Source organism: Dromiciops gliroides, chromosome 2, assembly GCF_019393635.1.
Source record: "Dromiciops gliroides isolate mDroGli1 chromosome 2, mDroGli1.pri, whole genome shotgun sequence".
Classification (NCBI taxonomy): domain Eukaryota; kingdom Metazoa; phylum Chordata; class Mammalia; order Microbiotheria; family Microbiotheriidae; genus Dromiciops; species Dromiciops gliroides.
In genome coordinates this window covers 279,146,003-279,173,673 of record NC_057862.1, presented here as the reverse complement: position 1 = coordinate 279,173,673, position 27,671 = coordinate 279,146,003, and the positions used below count along the sequence as shown (strand labels likewise).

At 38.7% G+C, this 27,671-nt stretch overlaps 1 protein-coding gene across 1 annotated transcript in view; it reads left to right on the top strand.

Moving 5' to 3' along the window:
* SLC25A48 (solute carrier family 25 member 48) overlaps positions 1-27,671 on the top strand; it is a 66,267-nt gene that overhangs the window by 22,892 nt on the left and 15,704 nt on the right. The window contains exons 5-6 of the mRNA XM_043987098.1: positions 18,750-19,007; positions 23,896-24,029. Coding sequence (XP_043843033.1) covers positions 18,750-19,007; positions 23,896-24,029 — 392 coding nt within the window. The remainder of the gene's footprint in view (positions 1-18,749; positions 19,008-23,895; positions 24,030-27,671) is intronic.

Genomic DNA, 27,671 nt, shown 5'->3' with positions numbered 1-27,671 from the left:
TTTTTTGCTATAATAAAAAAGCTGCTATAAATATTTTTGCACATATGAGTTCTTTTTCTTTTGGGGGGAATAGACCAAGTAATAATATTACTGGGTCAAAGGATATGCACAGTATTAAACTGTGCTTTGGGGGCATAGTTCCAAACCTGTTCTAGTATGGTTGGAACAGTTCACGGCTACACCAAAAGTGTGTTAAGGTATCTGTTTTCTCACATTCTCTCTAGCTTTTGTCATTCTCTTTTGCAACTTAGCCAAACTGATAAGTATTGTTTTAGTGTTTTAGTGTTTTAATGTGCATTTGTCTAATAATGAGTGACTTAGAGGATTTTTTTTTCATATGGCTATTGATAGTTTGCATTCCTTCCTCTAAAAATTAGCTATTTATATCCTTTCACCATTTATCAATTGGGAAAGAGTCTTATTCTTTTAAATTTGATTTAGTTTTCTATGTCTTAGAAATAAGACTTTTATCAGAGAAACTTGCTACAAAAATCCTCCTGCCAATTTCCTGATTTTCTTTTAATTTTAGTTGAATTGATTTTGTTTGTGCAAATGGTTTATTTTAATTTTATCAAATTATTAAAATCAATCAAAATTATCTGTTTTACCTCCTGTGAACATTTCTATATCTTGTTTCATCCTGAATCCATCTTCTATTCATAAATCTGACAGTTAATTTCTTCCATGCTTCTCCTCTATCAAATCACTTTTTTTTCTTTTTAGTGAGACAATTGGGGTTAAGTGACTTGCCCAGGGTCACACAGCTAGTAAGTGTTAAGTGTCTGAGGCTGGATTTGAACTCAGGTACTCCTGACTCCAGGGCCGGTGCTCTATCCACTGTGCCACCTAGCCACCCCTCAAATCACTTTTTATATACCTTTTTAGAGCTTATCATAGTGTGTGTATATATATATATATATACTGTATGTATGCATATGTATATGTATATAGTGTTATATATTGGTCAATAGCTAGTTTCTTCCAGACTGTTTTCCAGTTTTCTCAACAGTTTTTGTTGAATAGTTAGGTCTTGTTCCAATTGCTGGGATCTTTGGGTTTATTAAAGACTAGGTTACTATGCTCATTTGCTTCTGTGTAACTCATTTGTTCCACTCATCAGCCTTATTTATTTCTTACCCAAATCAAATTGTTTGGACAATTACAGCTTTTTGTAAGAGTTTGAGATTAGATACTCCTAGACCTGGAAGGGGGAACTCTTTCAGGTCTGTACCTAAGACCATAATGTGGCAGTATGAAAGACAGTTCAGGTAGGCTTGGGAAAGGACAGTGAAAGTATCTTGGATTCCTTCCCAAGTGAAAGCAAACTGCTCCTTTTTAGTCTCATCCAAAGGAAAAGAGAAAACAGCATTGGTGAGGTCAATAACTACAGTATCACTCACCCTGGGCCTAGGCTACCTGGTCTACAACATTAATGAAGTAAAAAAAAAAAAACAGCTGTACTAATAGGCATGCCAATTTTGTTCAGCTCCCATAGTTAAGCTGCCAAATGCCATTTCCCTTCTTCACAGGCAGCATTAGGTTGATGTAAGAATAATCAGTATAATGAAGTGCACCAGATTATTTCATCTCTATCACTAGAGAAAAAAATCTCTTTCACCCCACTGCCCCCTCCCCCACATTTCTTGGAGCTGATATTGTTTGTTGTTAACTACATGAGATGCTTCAGGTAACTGGAAATAAGGGTGTCTTTTTGGACCTACCAATAGTAACATGTTTAAGGAGATAGCATGGATACTGACTTTTAAGAGTCCATGAAGGGGCAGCTAGATGGTGCAGTGGATAAAGCACCAGCTCTGGATTCAGGAGGACCTGAGTTCAAATCCAACCTCAGACACTTGACACTTAACTAGCTGTGTGACCTTGAGCAAGTCACTTAACTCTCATTGCCCCACAAAAAAGAAAGGAAGGAAGGAAGGAAGGAAGGAAGAAAGAAAGAGAGAGAGAGAGAGAGAGAGAGAGAGAGAGAGAGAGAGAGAGAGAGAGAGAGAGAAAGAAAGAAAGAAAGAAAGAAAGAAAGAAAGAAAGAAAGAAAGAAAGAAAGAAAGAAAACAGTAGTCATTTAATTGCTGGGGCAGCTAGGTGGCACAGTGGATAGAGCACTGGCCCTGGATTCAGGAGGACCTGAGTTCAAATCTGATCTCAGACATTTGACACTTGCTTGCTGTGTGACCCTGGGAAAGTCACTTAACCCCAATTGCCCTGCCAAAAAAAAAGAGTCCATGCAACCCCCTTCTCCCATGGTCTGCTCTCTGTAGCTTTTCATGAATGATTCAAATGGGGCAGGAACATTAGAGGATGCTTTTGCCTTGGGTGAGGTTTAAGGGCCCCCACTGTCCCAATGCTGAATTTCAGCATTTGGTTTCACTAGTATCCCCATAAACTGGCAATCAATTGCTTAACATGTCTTATCATGTTTTAGGAGCCATACCCCGAGCTCCTTTCCGCATTCCAACTGCCAGAGGTTGTCATTGCCCTCTGTCTGCTTAGGAGATCAGGAGACTCTTTTATTCCTCTGCCCATCTCTAAAATTTCTATTTGTACTGACAGATGTATTTGCCCAAGTCATGAGTATTCTGGCCTCCTGTTCAAATTTAAACAGTTTCATTGGCCTCCATCCACCCATCTACCCATCCATCCATCTATCCATCCATCCATCCATCCATCCATCCATCCATCCATCCATCCATCCATCCATCCATCCATCTGTATATCCGTCTGTCTGTCTGTCTGTCTGTCTGTCTGTCTGTCTATCTATCTATCTATCTATCTATCTATCTATCTATCTATCTATCTATCTATCTATCTATCTATCTATATCTATCTATCTATCTATCTATCTATGGTAGGGGAGACTCATGGAGGAGAAGCATATAGACCCATTATATCAAACCCATTTTCTTTAGGAATTTCACCTCAGCCTTTGCAGATTCCCGCTGGAGAGCTGACTATGACTAGAAATCATATTTATGGTGCTGGGTGTGAATAACCCCATCTTAGCCAGATAAAAAGGGACAAAGGACAGCTGTGTGGCAAAAAAAAAAAAAAATCAGATAGCTCCCTAAGCCTTACTCAGCTGCTGTGTGTTTAATCATTGGCTCCCTCGACTCCCTCCCCTAAGATTCACTGCTCTACTGATTCATCAGTTTTCTGGTTGAAAATCTTATACAAGCTAACTAGTTCCTTGAAGGTGAAGTCCAGTCCATTCTGCTTCCCTCCAGGAAGGAAATCATCTTCCTCCCAGGTATAGTAATAAGATAAGTCTGAAGTTGTTATTTTTCCTACCATTGGTAGTTCCCCAAGTCTCTTCCTCACTTATACTTTCATTCTCTGGTCTCATGGATCAGTGGGGTCTAGTGGAACTAAAACCTCTGGCTCAGAGTTGATATATGTGGGCCTATCAGGTTCCCCGTCCCCCTCCAATAAGAAAGATCACTTTAGTTGCACAGCTAATAGCTCCATTGGTTGTTTCTCAGCTCTCTTTGTATAGTCCCTAGAAGCCAAAAGTTTTTCTCTGGTTTCAGATTGTTGAGCCAGTTCACTTTCAGATGTGTTGTGTTGGCAGTCCAATTTATGCAAGATGCTCAACACAACAACTAGGGAATTCTGGACTCTAAATTTTCTTTACCCTCTCAGGCAACCTCCTTTAGCACCCACTGAGCTAACTGCTTTCTGTTTGAATGGGAACCTTCTTGGTCCATTGCAAGGACTCCCCATGTATAACTAGAAGACCTCTTGCTACCAAAATCTGATCACTACACTCTCCATATTTGTAGTGCCCTTCCCCTTACTCAATGAAGTATTATTACAAAATGTTAGGGGAAGGCCTTATGCTAGTAACCTGTTAATTCAGGTTCAATTCTGGAATGAAATGAAGCTTTGATAAGTTATCAAACCATTAACAAAAGGAGGTTTACCTAACCCAAACGTAGTAAGCACATCCCATAAGTGTATAATGTCACTTAACTTTTTTCATAAAAGTATTTTATTATTTTCCAGTAACATGTAGAGATAGTCTTCAGTTTTTGTTTTTATTAGATTTCTGCTTTCAAATTTTTCTCCCTCCTCCCCTCTCCCCAATATAGCAAGTATCTGATATAGGTTATATATGTACCACCACATTAAACATATTTCTGCATTAGTCATGCTGTGAAAGAAGAATCAGAGCAAAAAGGAAAAACCTCAAAAAAGAAAAACAAAAAATATAAATAGTATGGTTCAATCTGCATCTAGATTCCATAGTTCTTTCCTTCTGGATTTGGAGAGCATTTTCCATCATGACTCCTTTGTAACTGTCTTGGACCATTGTATTGCTGAGAAGAGTCAAGTCTAGTACAGTTGATCGACACACAATGTTGTTGATACTGTGTACAATGATCTCATCTCACTCAGCATCAGTTCATGTAAGTCCTTCCAGGTTTCTTTGAAACCTGCCTGCTCATTGTTTCTTACAGCACAATAGTATTCCATTACACTCATATACCACAATTTGTTCAGCCATTCCCCAATTGATGGGTATCCCCTCAATTTCCAATTCCTTGCCACCACAAAGATAGCTGCTATAAATATTTTTGTACATGTGGGTCCTTTTCCCTTTTTATGATCTCTTTGGGGAAAAGACCTAATAGTGGTATTGCTGGGTAAAAGGGTATGCACAGCTTTGTAGCTCTTTGGGCATAGTTCCAAATTGCTCTCCGGAATGGTTGGATCATTTCACAACTCCACCAAAAATACATTAGTGTCACTTAACTTCTTTATAGAAACTAATGTCCTTATCTTACTATTCAAATGAATCTGATCAGTGGGGTGAATGGATTTGCATTGTCTTCAGACATCTACCAAATCAAAGACTCCACCAAGTCAACTCCCATTCCAAATGGGTGTTTCTTTTCATTCCCTTATATAACCAGGAAAGCTCTGTCATGGAAGGCAGGTGTCAATCAGGGTCCTGGGGATGGTTTTGTCTATTAGAGAAAAGTAATCTTTGTTGCAGGGGGAAGAGAAAATCTGGTAGATAATGGTCCTATCATGAAGTTCTCTGAACAGAACATTTTATACCACATTTCCGAATTTTTGAAAGTGAATCTTTCCCCCTTGTGTGGAGGAGACTTTTAAGTCACTTTTAAACCCTGATGCTTCTATGAGGCTACTCCTTCAGTGCTTAATGAAACAGTTTCTCATCAAGAAACCTCAAAAATTCTCATGTGGCAGCAAAATAAAATGAACAAATATTTTCTCAGTCCTGCAGTTTTCCAGAAAGTCTGTTATAGAGCATGAAAAAGATATTTGGTAAATGTTTTTGGACTGCTGCAGCCTTATACACTACAGCCTTCTCCCATCAGCAGTCAATAAAATTGGAAGGAGAGTGATGAACCATTGAAAACCAGGCATTTATGCCTAAGTGAGTCTAAGGAGAGGACTACAATAGATGAGGGTCTCTCCATGGGCACAAAATCTGCTCTACAAGAGATTCCTTTTTTTAAATTGCTGTCTTGCTTCCTACTTTCTCTTCTTTCTTTAAAAAGTTTATTGGTAACTTTTTTCTTTATGCTTCAGTCAATTCTAGAGACTTCCTGATCCTTTCTGATTAAATAAATCACTCACTGTGAACAAGAAAAACAATTAAGAAAAACAATGACTGAACAGTGACCACATCTGATGATGTACATAAAGTTTGTCCTTGTAATTCCCCAATCTCTTCTGTTGGAAGATAAATGTTTTATTACCTGTGCTCTGGGATTTTCTTGTTTTTAAATCTTGTTTTTCTTGATGTCATTTGTTTTTACATTGCCTTCATTTCTGAATATACCCCCCCATCCCTCACCCAGTCATCCATCCCTTAAAACAAAGATTTTAAAAAGAAAGAGAAAAAAACACTTCAGCAAAACCAACCCACATATTAAGTAAGTCTGACAATAAAAGCAAGGTTCTGTACCCATAGTCCCTCACCTCTGGAAGGATGGGTGGTAAAATGTTTTTCCTGGGGGGCATTCTTTTCCCTTCCCTTCAAATTTCAGTTGAAAGCTCTCTATGGCAGACTGTTTTAGTTTTTGTCAAAAACATTCTTCCTGATCCCCATATCATGCTCTTCATCTTTATCATTCATTTCAACTTTGTCAGAAGACATCTGGAGTCAGAAGAGCTTGGTATACATACCTCCTCTGACACTGTTTACCTTGGGTAAACAACTTACTATATCAGGACCTCAGTTTACCCATCTGAAAAATGTAAGAGTTCCACTAGATAACAAAATAACATAGTTACACAAAACAGCTCCAAATACTGACTTATCTATAAATGCATATGTCACTCCACACCTCTCATTGCATGTCCTCTGAAATTGTGGATGGTCTTTACATTGATCAGAGTTCCTAAAGCTTTCAAAGGTGTTTTTCTTTATAATGCTTTGTTCATTGTATAAATTATTCTATTGGTTCTACCCACTTTACTCTATGTCAGTTAGATGGGAATCAGGCAAGACAGAAGAGCAGGAGGAAGTAGTACAGCCTGTCTCCCCATTACTCCCCCCACCCAAACTACTTCAATAATAATCTAAGAAGACCACCAGATGCAGAAGTGATCGAAAAAGTGGAGAAACGACAATGTGTCATCACTTCATCTTTGCCAATTTGCAAGGTATGAGGCAAAACCTCAGAATTATATTGATTTGCATTTCTTTTATTATTAGTGATTTGGAGCATTCTCTCATATAATTGTTAAAAACTTACAATTTTGAGAACTGTTTTAGGTTTATATACACACATACATGTATAAATACATATATGTATATTATTTGTTTCTATATCTCAGATACCAAACTTTAATCAGAAAAATATGATACAAAGAATTTTCCCCTTACTTATTATCCTAAGTGCATTAATTAATCCTAAGTGCAGAAATTTTTTAGTTGCATATGATCAAAGTTCTTCATTTCATCTTTTGTAATTGTCTTTATCCTTGTTAAGAAGATATCTCTGGGGCAGCTAGGTGGTGCAGTGGATAGAGCACCAGCCCTGGAATCAGGAGGACCTGAGTTCAAATCTGGCCTCAGACACTTAACACTTACTAGCTGTGTGACCCTGGGCAAGTCACTTAATCCCAAGTGCCTCACCAAAAAAAAAAAAAAAGAATATATCTCCTACCATAGCTATGAAAGGATTATAATCTGTTTCTTTTCTAATTTTTCTATGGTATGATCTTTAATATTAAGAGAATTTATCCTTTTAGAATTTATCGAGGCCCCCTGCTGTGAGGTTGCCTGTTCCTGCTGCTGCCCTTGGATCTCATTCCCTCCCACCCAGGCCATATTTTATGCTCTCAAAAGTCTCATGTGCAAATGAAAAAAAAAATCAAGGTTTCATCCCATACTCTGCAAATTGGAAGGGTTGTGGAAGGATGAATATCTTGGGAGGAACATGAATATGTTTTTGGTGGAGCTATGAAATGATACAACCATTTCATAAAGCAATTTAGAATTATGCAAATAAAGCAACCAAAATGTCCATATACTTTGAATCAGAGACTCCATTACTGACCCTGTACCCCAAGTAAGTCATGAGAAGAAGTAAGACCCTATATTCTCCAAAATCTTTATAGCAAAGAATTTTGGTGCTAGCTAACAAGTGGAAACAAATAGATGCTGATGGATAAATAAATTGTGGTACATGAATGTAATGTAACATTACTATGCTGTAAGAAGTGATGATACTTATGAATACAGAGGAGCACAGAAAGATTTATATGAACTGATGCAGAGTGATAAGAGCAAAGCCAAGAAAACAACATACACAGTAACCACGACAAAAGAAATGGAAACAAAACACCAAAAGTTCAAAGTAAATGTAACAAAATCATAAATATCAAGCATCATTCAAATGAAGAGTTATAAGAACACACCTCTAACCTACCCCTCTGTGTAGATAAAGAGATCCACATGTGTTACAGACTACACGTTTTTAGACTTTTTCAATTTATCAGTTAGCTGTGCTGAGTTATGTTTTTCTCTTTTAAAAATACTAATCAGATGGTCCTCTGGGAGGGGGGTGGGAAACGATAAGTACGATAACTAGGGTGATGTACCATACCCAAAAATATGAAAACTTATTCTTTATAAAAGAAAGAATTGATAATGTATATCATAAAAACACAAGTGGCATGGCAAAAAGATAAAGAAATAACAATTTGTGAATTATTGGACAACCTGAAAGCTATGCCATGGAAAAGAGTCTAGATATAATATTTCAAGAAATCAAACAAGAAAATATTCTAGACCTCTTAGAACCAGAAAGCAAAGAGGAAATGGAAAGAATCTATAGGTCACTCCTAGAAAGAACTCTCCAAAGTGAAAAATTCCCAGCAACATTACAAGCCAAAATCCCAAGTTTACAAGTCAAAGAAAAAATATTGCCAGCAGCCTCAAAAGAAATGATTCAAGTACCAAAGAATCACAGTTGGGAATACAAAGGATTTTCAGCCATTACTCTAAAGGAGCTGAGAGTTAGAAATACAACATTCTGGAATGCAAAGAATATAAGCTTACCAACAAAATAACTTACCCAGTGGAATAGTATAATCTCACAGAGGAAAACATGGATTTTTATTGAAATGGAAGACTTCCAAATATTCTGGATGAAAAGATTAAAGCTGCATAGAAGTTTCAAAGTATAAACACGGCATTCAACAGAAAGTGGCCCAAGGTCCCTGGTGGAAACTTGTCTAAATCAACTTCTGGGGCTAGAGTCGATCAGTGAACCCTTTCCAAGCATCATCGTTCCAACATAGAGACTTAAGAAGAGTAATAAGGTCAATCCCAACAAAGGGAGAGGGGTGGGTTCTGCTAATCCAAAGGACTTTCCCCTGGGTGGAGAGACCTCAAACTGAGAATAGACCCAGTGGAGAAAGACAAGACCATTAGAGAGGGAAGAAGAGTTGTTGACTTTTACGGGCCAAGCCAATCAAACAAGATCAAGTACAAATTCTTTGTATTTTGTATTTTTCACCAGGTGAAAATAAAGGGTGTCCTATAAAAAAAAAAAAAAGAATAACGTAAGGTGATAGTTTGAGCATGATTTCTGCAAGACTGCTTTCCAATTTTCCCAGCACTCTTTGTAAAATGGGGGATTTTTTTTTACCCCTAAGTACTTTATGTTTTCTGCTTTATCAAATACTGGTTTATTGAATTCTATTTTTTTCTGATCAGTCCATGTCTAGTATATTCTATTTATCTACTCTGTTTTAAAAATAATAACCAAATGGCTTCAATGACTGTTGCTTTATAATGTAGTTTGAGGTGAGGAAGTGCTATTCCTCCTTCTTCCCTATATCTTTTGATTATTTACCTTGGTATTCTAGATCTTTCATTTCTCCAAATGAATTATCCAATCCCGAAAGATGCTTATTATGGCCCTGCTTTACTGTAAAGATAATCTCTGCACTGAGTCCATAATTATTTCTTTCTTATTTTTTTTATTTAGAATTTTTCCCAAGTGACATGTTAAAAAAATTTTCACATTAATTTTTTAAAACTTTGTGTTCTAAATTTTCTTCCTCCCTCCCTCCTCAACCCTCCCTATGCAATCAAGCAATTCAATATAAGTCATACTTGTGCAGTTATGCAAAACATCTTCACATTAGTCAGGTTGTGAAAGAAAAGAGACAAAATAACTTTAGAAAGAGGAACTAACAAATAAAATTATACTTCAATCTGTAGAGATGCCATCAGTTCTTCCTCTGTTGATGGTTTGCATTTTTCATACATTCTTCTGATATCATCCTGCTCATCATTTCTTTCATAATAACTATTGCTAACTGTATTACCCTCCATCCTTTTCCCTCCCCTTGATATTTACTCTATTTTCTATCTTCTTTCACCTTATCCCTTGTGTAATTTAAGATTCTAAATGTGGGTTCTAATCTGTTCCCCCAGTTTTGGGGGAAACTGACTAAAATCACTGATAAAATGAGTTTAGATTTTTAAGGGTTTATTGAAAGATAGAAAGAGAAAGATTGAGAACAGAATTCCAACAGCCTGGCATTCCTATCTTTTCTCAATTTTCCTGTGAAGTCCTCTGCCACCACCACCACCACCATGAAGTCAGGAACCAAAAAAACATAGAGCTCTCCGCACAGGCCCTCCTTCCTCCTTCCTGTCCCCTCCCAGAAAATAGGAGGCTCCTCAAGTTGATTGGATGATAGCCTTGATAGCACCCATGAGCAAACGTCACTTCTTGATGCCAAGGAAAAGCTGCATGGCCTTGCCTTCTGAGGCATTCTCCTCATGGTGGAGCTTTCCTATAGTAAGTCTCCATTAGGTGGCGTCATTCCAATCATTACACCCTCCTCGAAAGTGTTTGGCTTTTTACTGCTCCCTCCCCCAATCTGCACTCCCCTTCCTTTGCCTCTCCCCACTTTATCCCCTTCTCCTCCCACTTTCCCTCAGGGAACAATATATTACTATACCCACTTGAGTGTGTATGTTATTCCCTCTTTGAGCCAATTCTGATGAAAGTAAGGATCACTCACCCCACCCCACCCACACTCCTTCCCCATCTTCGCCTCCACTCCATAAGCTTTTTCTTGTTTCTTTTATGTGAGCTACTTTACCACATTCCATCTCTCCCTTTCCCTTTCCTCCAGTGCATTCCTCTTAAACCTTAACTTTATTTTAAAGATGTTATCATGGGTCATAGGTGACATAGTGGACAAAGCACCAGCCCTGGACCCAGGAAGCCCTGAGCCCAAATCCAGAGCCAGACATAAGCCACCCTACCCTGCCTGCCCCACAAAAAATGATAAACAAAAAATAAATGCTTTACAGATATTATCCCTTCATATTAAATTCACACCTGTGCCCTCTGTCTAAGTATATTCCTTTCAGCTGCCCTAATACTGAGAAAGTTCTTATGAGTTAGAAGTATTATCTTTCCATGTAGGAATGTAAACAGTTCAATCTTTTAATAGCCCTTATGATTTCTTTTCCTGTTTATCTTTTCATGCTTCTCTAGGGTCTTGCATTTGAAAGTCAAATTTTCTATTCAGTTTAGGTCTTTTCATTACAAATGCCTGAAAGTTCGCTTTTTCATTGAAGTCCCATTTTTTCCTCTGAAAGATTATATCCAGTTTTGCTGAGTGTGTGATTCTTGGCTGTAGTCCCAGTTCCTTTGCCCTCTGGAATATCATATTCCATGCCCTCTTGTTCTTTAATGTATATGCTGCTAGATCTGGTGTTATCCTGACTGTAGTTGTACTGTATTTGAATTCCTCTTTTTCTAGCTGCTTGCAATATTTTCTCCTTGACCTGGGATCTCTGGAATTTGTCTATAATATTCCTTGAAATTTTTCTTTTGTAATCTCTTTCAGAAAGTGATTGGTGGATTCTTTCAATTTCTATTTTACCTTCTGATTCTAGAATATCAGAACAATTTTCCCTGACAATTTCTTGGATGATGCTGTCTAAACTCTTATTTTGATCATGGATTTCAGGTAGACCACTTATTTTCAAATTATCTCTCCTGGATCTGTTTCAGAAGAATCTGCTGAATATTCCAAGGCTCTGGAGGCAAGGCATGCCGGGGACTATATCTGTGCCATGCTGAGCTCCTCTCAGCTTGAACAGCAGTTGATCCCAGTCACCTAATTAAGCCATCTTTGTCTAGAAACTAGTCTCACTCTGTTCTTTTGTGGGTTATGCTGCTCCAGGAGATGTCTTATGGCATTATTTTTGGAGTGTGTTGATGGGTTTGTCAGGAGTAGGGACAGTCACAGTCTTTCCTCCTCCATCTTGGCTCTGCCCCCGCCCCAAGTCCATAATTATTTTAAAATTCTCTCTTAGAATTTAGATTTTATTTCAACCCTTAAAAATATAGAGGGCCTAGAAGAACATTCATCAATAGTGGGTTTGAATTTGATGATAAGAAGTACACTGATACCAGCCGATATTTCCAGAGCTTTTCTAAAACCCAAATGGAATCATCTGAAAATCTTATGAAGAAGGCACATTCAGTAACATGCTGGAGCTCAGGTCTCTACGATACCTCTTGAGTGATCTCCTCACCATGGCACTGTTCTCCATCCCAATAGAAACTTGGACTTTGCCCCAGGGTGCTTCAGTAATGATAGGTGAGCTTTTGCCTTATCTGTCTCAGATTCAAGCCTCCATGACACTTTCCAAGAGACTCATCTCCAAGTCCCAGACTGGATATTTCCCTCCCCTCTTCATTTCCTCCATTATAATGTAAGTTCATTCAGGGCAAAAATTGTTTTGCTTGCTTGTATTTCAATCCTTAACAATTGGCATAGTACCATAGTACCTTGGCACATAGTATGTATTGAATAAATGCTCTATCCACCCATCCATCCATCTATCTATCATCTCTCTCTCTCTTTCTCTCTCTCTGTCTATCTAGTATCACTGAGACTTGGTGAAATGGTACCCATGACTATTCAAAAGGAACAGACTAGATATCCAGGGTGCCAAGTAGTATTGTAATTAAGAAGATACAGTCATGAGGAAATTCAAGATCCTGAAGGAGTAACATTTTGATTAAGATCAATGTTTTGAGAAACAACTGGTATTGATCCATTTAGATCTGCAAAGGAAGGAGAGCCATTGTGGAAATCTGGCTAATCTCCACAGGAGATAAAGAAGCATGTTAGCTGGTAGAAAAAAATCATGGAATAAAAGAATTAGAGAAACTTATAATTAGATGGAGCCTCAGAGAAAAATGAGTTCAGTGTATCTACAACATAGTCAACAAGTGGTTATCCAGCTTTAACATGACAAACTCTAGTGAGGGGTAACTCAGTAATTCCTAAGGCAGTTCATTAGATTTTTGTTTTGTTTTTTTCTAATTTTTAGTCATGTCTGATTTTTCATGATCCCTTTTTGGGGTTTTCTTGACAAAGATACTGGAGTGTCTTGCCATTTCTTTCTACAGCTCATTTTAAAGATGAAGAAACTAAGGCAAACAAGTCCAAGTGACTTGCCCAGGGTCACACAGCTTATAAATGTCTGAGGCCAGAGACTGAGAGACAGAGGGAGAGAGACAGAGAGACAGAGACAGAGAGAGACAGAGAGAGACAAAGAGAGAAATTAGATATGGTAATCAGTGGTAGGTAATAAATTAATGCATAAAAGACCGTATGCAAGAACCTAGGTCCTAGGTCATACCTTATACATCAAACCAGGCTAATAGGATGAGAGGGCAAGGAATGTGTTTGATCTTATACCTCTTATCTGAATCAGACACTTTCTCAGTTCTTCTGGGTCTATTTTAGGAAAGAAAGTGCCCAAGGAGACACAGTTCATGACTGCCCCTGGGCCATGCATGAAACCCTTTTGTAGAAGTCCTGTTACTTTCCATTGCATTCATATTCTATACTAAAAACACACACACATTAACCAGTGTATTTCCTGCACATCCACATCATTTGATTTAAATAACTTCACATTTTTTCATTGTCTCTTCAGAATTTTATTCTTGAGTTTCCTGTCATGCTTAGACTTTTTTCTCCTATATAATTCCATATAACGAGATGCTATCCTTTTTTTTTTTTTCTGAGCCCTTTTGAACCGTGCTCTTCCAAAAGCTAGGGTATATTTTGTTAGGTGTTTTTCCCCATTTCACAAATTCTTTTTTTTTTCTTTTTCAGGACAATGATGGTTAAGTGATTTGTCCAGGGTCACACAGATAGTAAGTGTCAAGTGTCTGAGGCCGGAATTGAACTCAGGTCCTCCTGAATCCAGGGCTGGTGCTTTATCCTCTATGCCACCTAACTGCCCCCTCATAAATTCTAAGATAACTGCATAATGTTCAGTAAGCTCTGAATTTCATGTAATTGCTGTGTCAACTTCTTTCTCCTTGTTGGTCAGAATCAGGTCTAAAATTACAATTTCCCTTAGCAGCTCTTCTTTCTTTGAAAGAATGAAATGCCATGACAATTGAGGTTGTTTCTAATGTCATTGATCCCCATCCAGATGTTTTCTGCTCTGCTTTCCCTTCCAGATTCCTGAATTTTATCTTTTAAATTCCAATACTATATGGCACCCCCCCCCAGTTATTTAGTCTGCTCCTTTTGAATAATCCTATTTCAGTCATGAATGCTACTTCATTTTCTTCTTGCCTTTCTTATTACCTATGCTATATTTTTATAGAGACAAATGTACCCATGTATTTTATTGCTGGGTGATATTTTATTGCTATTTTTATTGCTATTTTTTTCTCCTATGTTGTAGATACTTTCCCTTGGTGCTCTCTTGGTTAGTAAATACATGTGGGCAGTTTCTCTCTATATACCTTCCCTTTTCATTTGAAAACCCTTTGATCAGATTTATAAAATTACAGCTGTATTTTTGCCTGATCTTGTTAGCTGCAGTCCATTTTTTGACCAAGAGCTCATGATTCATTTATTTTAAATAAGAACCGAATGTTAGTATAACATTCTAAGAAAACTCCTTGTTCAACAGCTGTTCTCTTCCTGAATCTGCCTTCTTCTTAGGTGCTCCTATCTTCCATCGATAATTATAATAAAAACACCACTCCTGTTCCCAAAGACTAAAGTATTTTACCCAGATCTTCATAATCCCTAGTGATGGTATGGTCCTTGTTGCAATATTATTTATCTTCATTTTTTCATCACCAGAAGTGGATAGAGATCATCAGATTAAACAAATTTGGTAATTCCTTGACAATATCCTACTTTCATGCCTCAAGAAAGACAGATGAGTTTTTTATCACAAGAGTCTTGTCAAACAGCTACTTGCAGACCTCTTGTCAGAACAACCTCTTTGGGAAAGGTACCATGGCACAATAGAAAGTACACAGTGTCTGAAGTCAGAAGGCCCACATTCAAATCCTACTTCTTATGATTGGGATTGAACATAACAAATCACTTCATTTCTCTTGGCCTCATTTTCATTTGTAAAATCAAGAGATTGGACTAAATGGCCTCTGAGGGGTATTTCCAGCTCTAGATCCACAATCCTATACGCCTGGAAGGAACAAACTATTTGCATCTTTGTCTTTGTATGCTCAGCACTTAGCACAGTGGCTGGTGCATAGCATTAATAGTATTAATTCATTAATTCTTCTTTTGACCCTTACTGGATGACTTTTCTTTCCATGGGCCTTCCTTATTCCTTGGAATGCAAGGATGTTATTTTCTTCAGCATATGCAGTTAACTTTCTAAAGGAAAAGACTCATGCCTGTAACTTACTTCTAAGTATTAATGGTCCTCCTCCCCTTATCTGTGCTGGCTCCCATTCTTCTCAACATTATTTCTTGACATCTACTTTGCATTCAGGAAGAGGTCACTGGAGACATTGTTTAACAGCTGTCAATATTTTGGGCAGCAACTGTCCCTATGGCAATTAAAGTCCTTTAAAAGTGATGACTGCTTGGATAACTCTGGGCAATAAAAGCTGATTGTACACATTATTATCCTAGAGTGGCTGGAAAGAATTTCCTTATGGTTCATATAAGGAGAAGGAAAACTGAATTCTTGTTGGACAGTTGTTAGTTTCCAAGGCTAGCAAGTGTTTTTCTATCTACTTGAACATCATAACAAGAAGTTTAAGGAAGAGCATTTTGATTCAAGCAGAGTAACCAGGAAAATTTATAATGTGCTAACAGCTGATTCTGAGTACCTTGACTTCTGAGTCGTATTATTATTATTACTTTGAAATGAATATTATGTAGGTGAGGCTTACCATTTTAGGCAATGAAATCTGCTTCATTTAATAAATTAAGCTTCTACAGAGGAAGTTTGGGGGAGGTAAAGGAAAGTGTTTTGGGAATAATCAGTGCAGCCCAATCCTTTGTTCTTCCTGTAACTTCAAAAAGAGGATTCTGGGTGCATCTGTATCCTCTGCTGTTTATTTGATGAGATCCAGTGAGGCACTGTGGAAAGACAGGTGAATTGGACTCAAAACAGTTCAGTGCCCTTTACTATAGGGATAATGCTGAGTACAGGTGTTTATCATTTACTAGCTTCAAAAAATATGAACAAAAGGTACAGAATGTGTTTGTTTAGGCACAGAGATCAATGAAAAAAATCCCCCTCCAACTGTAACCTATTTACTTTGACAGGTAAAAGTACAGTTTGAGCCCATGACCAGAATTCCAACTGAGACTGTCATATTCCATTTCATCCTTGTAAATACTGTGAGTTTTGAGAGATTTTGAGTTTAGTTGACTGTGAAAAGACAAAGAACATTGGCCATTAAAATATTTTATTGACATTATCTCTTTTATATATCATTGAAGTTTCACAATATGGCACTTCTCCCTGCCATTTCTTGTAACAAAAAAAAAAAATGAAAAAAGAAGGGAAACCCCGCCACTAGTTTAGTAAAGCCAAACAAGCACTAGGTAAAACATTATATGCAATATTCTGCATTCTTGGTCCCCACCTCTTCAAAGAAGGGAGGAGGTGTCCTATCTTCCTTGGACCAGACTTGGTCATTATAGTTTTGCAGCATTTTGTTGTTGTTGTTGTTTCCATTTGAATCGCTTTAGTCATTCTGTATGTTGTTCTAGTTTTGATTACCTCCCTTCACACCAGTTGAAATGGGAAGACTTCATGCTTCTCTGTATTCACCATATCTATAATTTCTTAAAGGACAATAGTATCTTATTTATTCATGTACCACAATCATTTAGTCATTTCCCAATCATTGGATATCTTCTTTGTTGCTAATGCCTGTTTATGGACCATATAATTTGTTAAACTTTGTACTCTGCTAATATTTATGAAGCTTGGCTGCCCTTAAAACTGAATATTGGGAATGAGACAAGAAATGGCAAGAACGGTCTAGGGCTAGCATATGTCAGAGCAACAAGGAGAAACCTGCCATGCTTAATCAGAGACTCTAGAACCTGTCTCGAAGGCTCATAGACCTCGAGTTCATGGAATGCCTTTCGTGGGAAAGTAGGATCCATTTGGTGCCATTTGAAGCCTAATGTAGAAGAAGAGAAGAAAAAAAAAGCAAAAGGAAAAGGCCTATAGAGGAATATAAGAGTAAAGGATGAGGGGCCAGAGAGGGAGGAAGGAAGGAATTATATAGTCTTTCATCCATTCATTCCTTGTGTATATGGCTCCAAGCTAGGGGATGGTAAAGAGTAGAAGTGCTGCTTGTCTTGGTTCTTTTGCCACTCGACACAATGATAAAACAGTAAGGGGGCAGCTAGGTGGCACAGTGGATAGAGCACCGTCCCTGGAGTCAAGAGTACCTGAGTTCAAATCCGACCTCAGACGCTTAACACTTACTAGCTATGTGACCCTGGGCAAGTCACTTAACCTCAATTGCCTCACTAAAAAAAAATGATAAAACAGTAAGTTAAAAAGATTTTCTTCACTGAATAAAATGACACAACCTCAAAATTTCCTTCCCACTAACTGAGAAGGAATTGCTGAGAACTGCAGTGAAGGCCAAGCCCAGGAGGATGTTTAACTTTCCATGTTTGTTGTACCTGGCCCCTCCCCATCCTGCCCACCTCCCCCCCCCATATGGTGCTAGAATTGAGTGTTCTCTTCCTCCTCAATTTGCCTTGTGTTTGTTTAACTGTGTGCCTGTTATGTCTCTCCCTTTGCTTTCATTTTTGTTTTTCCATACCCAGTATCTAGGACAAGGCCTTGAACATAGTATGGGCTTAATAAATGTTGGTTGAATTGCATTTGGAGGTTGAACTGTCATTGGAAGGGTTAGTGTGAGGGTATGTCTATTGAAGACTTTGCTACCTGAGCTTTTCCTTGGAGTTTTCCTCTTGGGAACAAAAAATCATTTAGTGAAACTCTGAAACTGTTTCCAGTTCATTGATTAGGCATCAGAGCAATCCTCTTATCACCTAAGCCTCAAGCGTTTCCTCTACTTTGCCCCATCACTCAAAATTTCTTTTAAGAAATTTAAATTCATTCAAACTGTTTTTTCTTAGATAAATTATACACAAATATGCAGAGGAGAAGTGAATTTCCTAATGACTTTTTTCAGGGCAGCAGAATATTCTCACATTCATTCTTCCTGGCCATTCATGAAATCCTTCCTTCTGACAAAAAAAAAATAATAATAACAAACAAAAAAAAAACAGTTTATAAAAACATCCAAATCAGTGTCTCTGTCTGGAAATGCATGCAATATTCTCTTTTGTGGACTTCTACTTTTCTTTTGTGAGTGAGGCATGATTTTTTTTTTTTCATTTTAGGTTCCCCAGGACCTTCAACTGTTGTTGTTTTTTCAGTTACTTAGGGTTTTCCTTCCTTTTAGGGATGTTTTCATTGACATTTTTATAGTTGTCTTAGGACATATATTTAGCAACATTTTCTTCAAAAGTGGTATTGACTGAGAAAGATGCAATCTGGTTGTTCAATAGCTGTTCTCTTCCCGAATCTGCCTTCTTCTTAGGTGCTCCTATCTTCCATTGATAATTATAATAAAAACACCAAAAAATGTTTTTTCCCTTAAATGTCAGAAGTCTCACCTCTTTGAAGACTTTCTTGGCACGTGTTAAGAGTGATGAATGCCAAAATCAGTGTTTGGCAGCAGCAACAAAAGCAACAGCTGTAGTATCCGGTGGTTACAAAGGTACAGTAAATAATCACCCTTAGGTCTCTAGCAAAGATTCAGAGAATGGTATTGAAATTATATAGGCAAATAGGAGTGAGTGACACAAAGCAAGTATGGGTGACTGTGATGACCATTTACTTAACTGCAATCCTCTCTCCCCTCTATGTGCAGCAAACCTCCATTTGAAGCCCAAAGCAAAGGACCTTTGGAACCAACCTAAGTACAAGGGGCCTGTTCACTGCGTGACATCAATTGTCCAGAAGGATGGCTTAATGGGACTCTACCGGGGGGCCAATGCCATGCTGCTCAGGGATGTCCCAGGCTATTGCCTCTACTTCATCCCTTATGTGTTTATCTGCGAATGGATCACTCCTGATAACTACACAGATGCCAATCCCTATACAGTATGGTTGGCAGGGGGCATTGCAGGTACGAATAATCCCCTTTCTTTAACTCATCTTAGGAAAGAGATGGACTAATAGGTGAACTGTATGCCAGACTTTGGTCTTAACCTTCATTTCCCCTAACAGAGCAGTGAGGAATCACTAGGTTATGGACACTTGGTGGGAAGGGACTTAAAAGATATCTGGTCCAATCCTAGGACAGCCAGGTGGCACAGTAGATAGAGCACTGGCCCTGAAGTTGGGAGGAACTGTGTTCAAATATCACTTCAGACCCTTACTAGCTGTGTGACCCTGGGCAAGTCACTTAAACCCAATTGCTTTAAACAACCCCGGACCATCTCCAGTCATCCTAATGTATATCTTGCCACTGGACCCAGATGTCTCTGGAAGAGAGAGTGAGGTTGATGACTTTGCACAGCCCTCCCTCCCTTAAATTCAATTCCGTGCAAGTCATGACATCACCTCCCGATGTCATAGTCCTCTTCAAGAACAAAGGACAAACAACAACAGTCCAATCCTAAGAAGGATTCCTGAACAAGCAGTCCCTTGTATAACAAAGGTCATCCAGCCTCTGCTTAAAGACCTCCAGCTATGGAAAATTCACTCCCTGCAAAAGCAGCCCATTCCACTTTTGTACACCATGCCTTCCTCCAGTCCTTTCTAGTTCTACCATCCTGGGCCAAGCAGAGCGAGTTGAATGTGTAGAGGTCCCTTGACCTCTGGCTGCCAGAATCCATGAAATACTGGCATGCATACATGGTGGAGACAATAGGGAGCACCCAGCAGGAAAAATAGGGTCGAGCAGCTTGGCAATACATGTCCCATACTCCTATGTTAGTCAAAAAAATTGTAGGATCAAAGATAGATGAAATTCAGAAGTTGGGGAAGGTGTAGAGCATTGGTTTGGGGAGAATGGAAAGAGCCCTGGATTAAAAGAGCCTCTACTGCCTCCTGTGTAGCATTTGACAAGACACTTCCTACCTTCTGGAGCTGTTTGCTTATTTGTAAGATACAGTATTTGAATGAGGTGATCTCTATGTTCTCTTTCAATTGTGATACATTCTATGTTCTAAAGCTGCTTTCATCTCTAAATTCTGTGCCATTTAGCTCCTCCTCCCTCTCTTCCTTCTGCCCCTGGAGTCTCTATAACTATGAGGACTGGAGTATCCTTACTATGGGATTCAAGAGGCTTGACTCCCTTCTCTTCTCCTAACTATATGCCTGGCTCCATGCCTCTTCCTATTTCTGATTAGAATTTAAGTAGGAATATGGATCCCAGTAGATCAGTTTCTGTGATCTATTTTATCCATATCATAAGGTGAATCTCCATGTGTCTCAGTCTCAAACTGCTATCACTGTAGGTCTTTCTGAGGACATACTACCTTGACACACGCTCTCTTGTGCTTGCTCTGTGTGTGTGTGTGTGTGTCTCTCTCTCTCTCTCTCTCTCTCTCTCTCTCTCTCTCTCTCTCTCTCTGCAATCAGACCTGTGACATCATTGCTGTAAGGAACTTCCAACAAGGATCATATAGAGCCTCTGCATGTTGGCAATAATAGGAGCTTGGGGGTCAGGGAGGCTCCAAGAGGTCTAGATTTATTTTATTCAGCATACAGAACTAAAAGAACCGTGTATCCACAGTCAGAAGATTTTGATTTGAGTTGTGGCTGTGATATCTAGATCTGTGACAATGATCAAGTAAAACAATCTCAGCAAAATTATTTCCTTAGCTGGAAAATGGGGAGAATAGCTGTCATCCTTAGTTCAACAGAGAGTTGTGAAGAAAACAAAACTCTCCGTGAGTCACTAGTTTTGTTATTAAGGGAACCAGTAAAGCAACAGTTGCAAAATTCGGACTTTGGCATCAATTCTCTCTTTTTTCCCTCTCCCTGCCCATGAATTTAATGGTTTCTATGTTTGCACAGAAGCCTAAGAGGGGGGGTTTAAAAGAAGCATTGAATTTGCTGAATGGAAAGGTTTGTCTTTTTGGTTTGTAACCAGGCTGTCTGGCAGCTCAAAAGCAATGATTGCTGAACATTACTTTTAAAATATCAGATGCCCACTACATCTGGGGGAAGCAGAGGCCTATGAGATAAGTCAGTGACTTTACTGGGCTGGTCCTTTCTCTCCTCCCACATAGTAGCCCTTCTGGAAAGCAATTCTACTCAGACCTAGTTAATCTGGTTGAAATGATAAAGCCTTTGATGGCAATTTCTTTTTTTTTTCTTTTCTTTTCAGGGCAATGAGGGTTAAATGAATTGCCCAGGGTCACACAACTAGTAAGTGTCAAATGTCTAAGGCCAGATTTGAACTCAGGTCCTCCTGACTTCAGGGCCAGTGCTCTATCCACTGAGTTACCTAGCTGCCCCCAGGGGAAATTTCTATGTCAAATCTACCAGTTAACTAGAGAAGACTTTGCAAAAGCAGAAAGCGGCATATGGTGTTTCCTTTGTGGACCTTAAAAAAAAGATCATTTAAAAACCAAAAATGCTATTACAGATTCTCTCTGTCTCTCTGTGTCTCTCTCTCTCTCTGTCTCTGTGTCTCTATCTCTGTCTCTCTCTGTCTCTCTCTGTCTCTGTCTCTGTGTCTTTGTCTCTGTCTCTGTCTGTCTGTCTCTCTCTCTCTGTGTTTCTCTCCCTCCTTCCCTCCCTCCCTCTAGGTTCTAATCCGTTTAGTCCCAAGTCACTTGCTTTCTCTGGTCTGTAAAATGAGTCATAAAAGCCTATTCCAGCTATAACATTCTGTGATCCAACACATTTTATTGACACTTTGATAAAAAGTAATATGATGTTCATTGAAAATAATGAAAATTGGGGCAGCTAGATGGCGCAGTGGTAAAGTAACAGCCCTGGATTCAGGGAGTACCTGGGTTCAAATCCGGCCGCAGACACTTGACACTTACTAGCTGTGTGACCCTGGGCAAGTCACTTAACCCTCATTGCCCTGCAAAAAAAAAAATAATAATAATAATAATAATAATAATTTTTTTAAAAAAAGAAAAGAATGAAAATTATAAGACAATATAGAGACATAAGGGTATGCTCTAATTCAACAGGTCTCGGTCATTTGGTCTCAGGACTCCTTTGTGCTTTTAAAATTTATTGAAGATCCCAAAGAACTTTTGTCCAAATGGGTTATATCTATTGATATTTACCACGTTAGAAATTAAAAGTATACATTTTAAAACTATGAAAATAATCTCATTATATATTAACAAAGATCACACATTTTTACAAAAAGTAACTATTTTCCAAAACAAAAAAATTTACTAAAAAAAATGGCACTGTTTTACAAATTTTTGCATATCTCTTAAATGTCTGGATTAATAGAAGGCAGCTGGGTTCCCACATCTTCTGGTTTAGATCTTTTACAATCTTTTGTTTTGATTGAAATATATAAAGAAAATCGGGCTTCACATATGTATATATTTGGAAAAGGGAAGAGCATTTTAATAGGCTAATAATATTTTGATATTATTGTATAAATCGTTTTGACGTTATAGATCTCCTGAAAGGGACTTAGGACACCCAGGAGTCCTTAGACGGCAGTTGAGAACCACTATCCTCACCATTCAAAAATAGAGAATGATACCTAGCTCAGTCTTTCAAAGAATGGGGAAAGGTACTTCTCTAGCTTTAAAGTGTATAGGGGCTCAATGTGACCATCGTGATGAGTGCTAGCTCCTCTCACGGTCAAGTTACCACCTCTGAGTAAAACCTTGTATGAGTTTCTGTTGCATATAGGTGTGTATATGTATACGCATATGTATGTGTGGCATATGTGTATCTAGATTTATGTACAGCTAGGTTTGTATTCATGCGTATACAAATAAATATGTAATGATCCAACTGTCTTTTTAACTTAAAGAATGATAGCTTTCAAACTGCAAGGGTCTTCTAAGGCCATGTAGTTCAAATGGCACATTGTACAGATGAGGAAATTGAGGCTTATGAAATGTAAATGATTTTCCCAGTCATACGGGTAGTAAGAAATAAAAGTCAGTACTTTCCACTCAAAGGTTTGTTGGAACCAGCTCATGCATGCTTGTGAAATCCAACTGTTAAATTTACAGTTAGTATTTGCACTTCAGAAATTGCAAATTCTAGAAATCAGGGCTTGACCCCAATTTTACACTTATCTGACATGGTTGTGATTGTAATCAAGATAGAGTATGGGAGCAGCTAGGTGGTACAGTGGATAGAGCACTGACCCTGGATTCAGGAGGACCTGAGTTCAAATCTGGTCTCAGACACTTGGTACTTACTAGCTGTGTGACCTTGGGCAAAACACTTAACCCTCATTGGCCTGCAAGAAAAAAAAAAAAAGACAGAGTATGAAAGACAAGCCAAGAAGCTGCTAGAATTAATGGAAAACAGTGCATTGTGTATATACCTATAGGTGTATTTATATGTACAAACATATGTGTATATATACACATGTATGCATTGTTTATGTATGTGTATACACACATCTATTTTAAAGTGCTGGTTGCTTCCAGCACAGCCCTGTTTCCAGTAGACTTGCCAGTAGGTTGCTTAGAATTGCTAGCACCGCATCCATGTCTCCATAGCACATTAGAGTTTCCATATCATTCCTCTCAGAGCAATCTTGTGAGATGTTACCCCTATCCATTATCAGACAGCTAGTGCCAGAGCCAGGATTTCAGCTGATGTCTCCTAACTCCAAGTCTAACCCTTTTTCACTGCAGCTATAGTTCAAGGATCTCTTCATGGATTTAATTGATACATATCACAACTCCTCTATGCCAGGTAAATGGGCTCATCAATCATTCAAGCCAAAAATTTCTCTTCACTCTCCCCAACTGAATCCCATATGTGATCAGGTTACTGACTCTGCAGTAGGCTCTATCATATTAACTTTCTCTTGTGTATATATTTCTTTCTTTTTGTAGGAGCAATTTCATGGGGAACGGCGACTCCCATGGATGTGGTAAAAAGTCGACTCCAAGCAGATGGGGTCTATTACAATAAATACAAAGGTGTCATGGATTGTATCTCCCAGAGCTACCAGAAGGAAGGACTTAAAGTAAGCAATACTGAAGTAAAACTTTGTGGGGTACTTGGCTTCATGTTAAAAATACCATAGTTAAAAAATATTACTAAGACAAAGGGGATATGGGAGATATACAACAGTCAGGGAGTTAGGAATCTAATATGTATTCCAGCACAGGTTTCCTCTGTGACCTTGGGCAAATCATTCAACCTCTCTAAAGCCTAGTTTTACCTAGTGTGCTGGGTTTGGAATAAAAAGATCTTAGTCTATATCCCAGATCTGTAACTGACCTCAGGGAATTGACCCTGAGCAAATCACTCAGAGCTGTTTTCTCCTGTGAAAAGCCAGGGAGTTGAACTAAATGATCTCTAAGGCCCCTTTTAATTCTAAATATTTCATACCGTGATTTTTTTTTAAACTGGGGAGGGAAGGAAGAGGACTAAATTTGTGATGTGTTCAGGGAACTCCTAGTGTGAAATCTTCCCTCACCGTGCAGATGTACAACTCATAGATAATTGCCATGGGCAACTGCTTGTAACTTGTATCCAGATTTTCCTGATTTCAAGGCTGACCCTCTCTCCATGTTACTTCTCATCTCTAATAATTGATCAATATTGTCAATAAAGATGAGATTAAACATGTAAAATGCTTTGAAAGGTTTAAAGTGCTACATCCATGTAGGCTATTGTTATCACAAAGCAAAAGACAGGTGAGAAATTTCATAGGACTTAGAGCTGAAAGGGACCTGACAAATACGCAGAGCTCCTGACACAGTTACCCCGAAAATGGAAGGGACCTGAGACGTCATCAGTGTCTATTCCCCCATTTTATGGATGAGGAAACTGAAGTCCAGACAAATGGGTATTGCAAGCATTAAGTAGCAAAGCCAAGAATCAGACCCAGTGGTTTTTTTTTTGTTTTTTGTTTTTTAGTGAGGCAATTGGGGTTAAGTGACTTGCCCAGGGTCACACAGCTAGTAAGTATCAAGTGTCTGAGGCCGGATCTGAACTCAGGTATTCCTGACTCCAGGGCGGGTGTTCTATCCACTGCGCTACCTAGCCACCCCAACCCAGTGTTTTTTTCCTCCTAATTCAGATCTTCCATTTCATTCAAACACACTTATTAATTACTTACAGTATGCAGACTCCTTTGCTTAGCCATAAGAAGGAGTATCATAGATCTCATCCCAGATCCTATAGCTTCTTCCTTCCCTCCTTGTCCCACATCTGAGGCCTCTCCCCATATCTGAGCCAGGAACCACAGTGGACTAAGGAGGTTCCTTTCCTTCTTAGCCCATCCTCTACCCAGGGTCTGGCCACACTGACAAGAAAGTCACAGTTGGGGGATACTGAGCTCGCTGTATTGGGGTATTTCCAAATATTCCTTATCACCATCCCCTGAAACATTCCCCAGGTATGTCAGTTACAGATCTGGGATATAAATTCAGGCTATACCTAGAGACACCTCCAGTGTGTCCATATACATCTGTATATTTATGTATGTGTACTCAGGTCTGTCTATGTGGCTCTGTGCGGATCATGTGGGTATCTGCATCTATGTGTACACATATGCTTGTCTCTGTGTATGCCTGTATGGTTATTTCACAGTCAGGTCCTCCTCCTGAAGTTCCCATCTCTGCTTCTCTTATGTTTGTCACCAAGAATGTGACCTAGAATGTTGGGAAGCCCCTAAAATTAATCTAGTCTCCTTCAGTGCTCAGTGTATAGAAGAGACTGAAGGCTCCAGAGGTGACCAGAGAGGGTAAATGGTTCCACTGGCAATCAAGACTCAAATCAGGGAGCTGTCAATCCTGCAGGAACATAAGACTCAGAGCCACACACAAATGGGACATGAGGCAGAATGCAATTTGGGCTGGAGAGATGGATAACAATAGTGGAGAGTGGCTCCAAAAAGGAGCAATCACATCCTGAAAGGAGTCTAAGAAAGAAAAAATGGCATTACCTGATGTCAAAGGATTGGTAGTTTTGAGGGAAGAGAAGGATAGGGAGCATCCATTACTGAGCTCAGACTCCAAAGCATAGTCAGTCAACAAACATGTATTAAGTGCTTAGTGTATGCTCGGCACTGCTTTGTAGATACTGGGGGGAAAAGGGCACGCCATCTCTTGTCCTTAAGAAGTTCAAACATTCTAATGAGAAAGATGGACATACAAGTTCTTAAGTACATGAGTTATATACAAAGTTGATGAAAGGTTACATCAGAGAAGAAGGTGCTAGCATCTGGTTGGGGGGGGGAAGAAATAGTATAAAGAGCACTGAATTTGGGGTCAGACAACCTGAGTTCAAGTATTGCCTCGCATACTTAGATGACCTTGGGCAAGTCACTTACTTTATTGGGATTCAGTGTCCTCAGATATAAAATGAGGGGGTATGACAACTGGATTGGCTTGAAGTCCCCTCCAGTTCTAACTCTATGATGCCATGTCCTCCTAAGTCAGCCTGTTCAACTACTAGATCACTTGGGTTGTTAGGAAATAATTCTTTATTTTGAGTTGAAATCTATGTGTCTACCATTTCTACCCATTGATCCTAGTTCTATTCTCTGAGTCCATATAAGACAAATTGAATCCCTTGTCTATCCATATCGAAGGAACTGACCATGTCCTCCTAACTCTTCTTTCTCAACTCTACACTCATTAATTGGGCAGTGACTCTGAGCAAGTCTCCCCTTTTGGGGCTTCAGTTTTCTTATCTGTAAAATGGTGCTACTAATATTGACCTGTATCACAGGGTTGGTATGAGGAAAGCTGTTGTACACCTCATAGTACTATAAACATTGAAATTAGTGCCCGAGGCATAGATATCTCATGCTTTGGTTTCTGAAGCAGCTATTTTAATTTATACACACTCTTGGGATATGTTTGATAGGAATATCAGTGTAGGGATAAGTGTAGAAAGCCCCAAAGATCCTCAAGGTCGTGTGAACCTGTAGCTGTTGATAATTTCTCCTTGCTTGAGTAGGATTTCAATAGGAGAAAATCTATGCATTTCAGTAGATTCAAGAAAGACTACATCCATATGTTTTCCCTCCTTTTAAAGATGATAGAACTTTTTCTCCAAGGAAATTGGTTTGGGTCCTATATTCAAGGATAACCTCCATTTTGGAAGATCTCTTTGAGCAAATTTTATTTTAAAATGTATATATGATAGCTTGAGGTAATTTTGCACTCTAAGTCTTGCATGTGTTTGTGTATATATACATCCACCTATACATGTCTCTGCTTCTGGGGACTTTACCCCCTTCTCTCTCCTTATCTATTTCTCTTTTTCTGTTTGTTTTTTTTGTTTTGTTTCTTTCCTATCATTCTATGTCTGACTCTTTGTTTTTGTTTTTTCTTAGTCTCTCTCTTCTCCCTATGTTTATTGAGCACCTAGATAGCAGCATTTCCATTTTAAATAAAACATTGGTTCTCCTTTAGTTTTCCAACACTTGAGAAAATTTCTTGGAACTTATATTCTATCTCTGGTCATTCCATTTTCTATGAATCTAGAAGTCTAGTTTAAGAGATGGTAGTTCTTCAACGATACAATGATCCAAGACAATCTTAAAGGACTATTGAAGAAACACACTACCCACCTCCAAAGAAAGAACTGACATTGATGGAACAGACATGCTATTTTTCACTTTCTTTCATTTTTCCCTTTTAATCAAGTT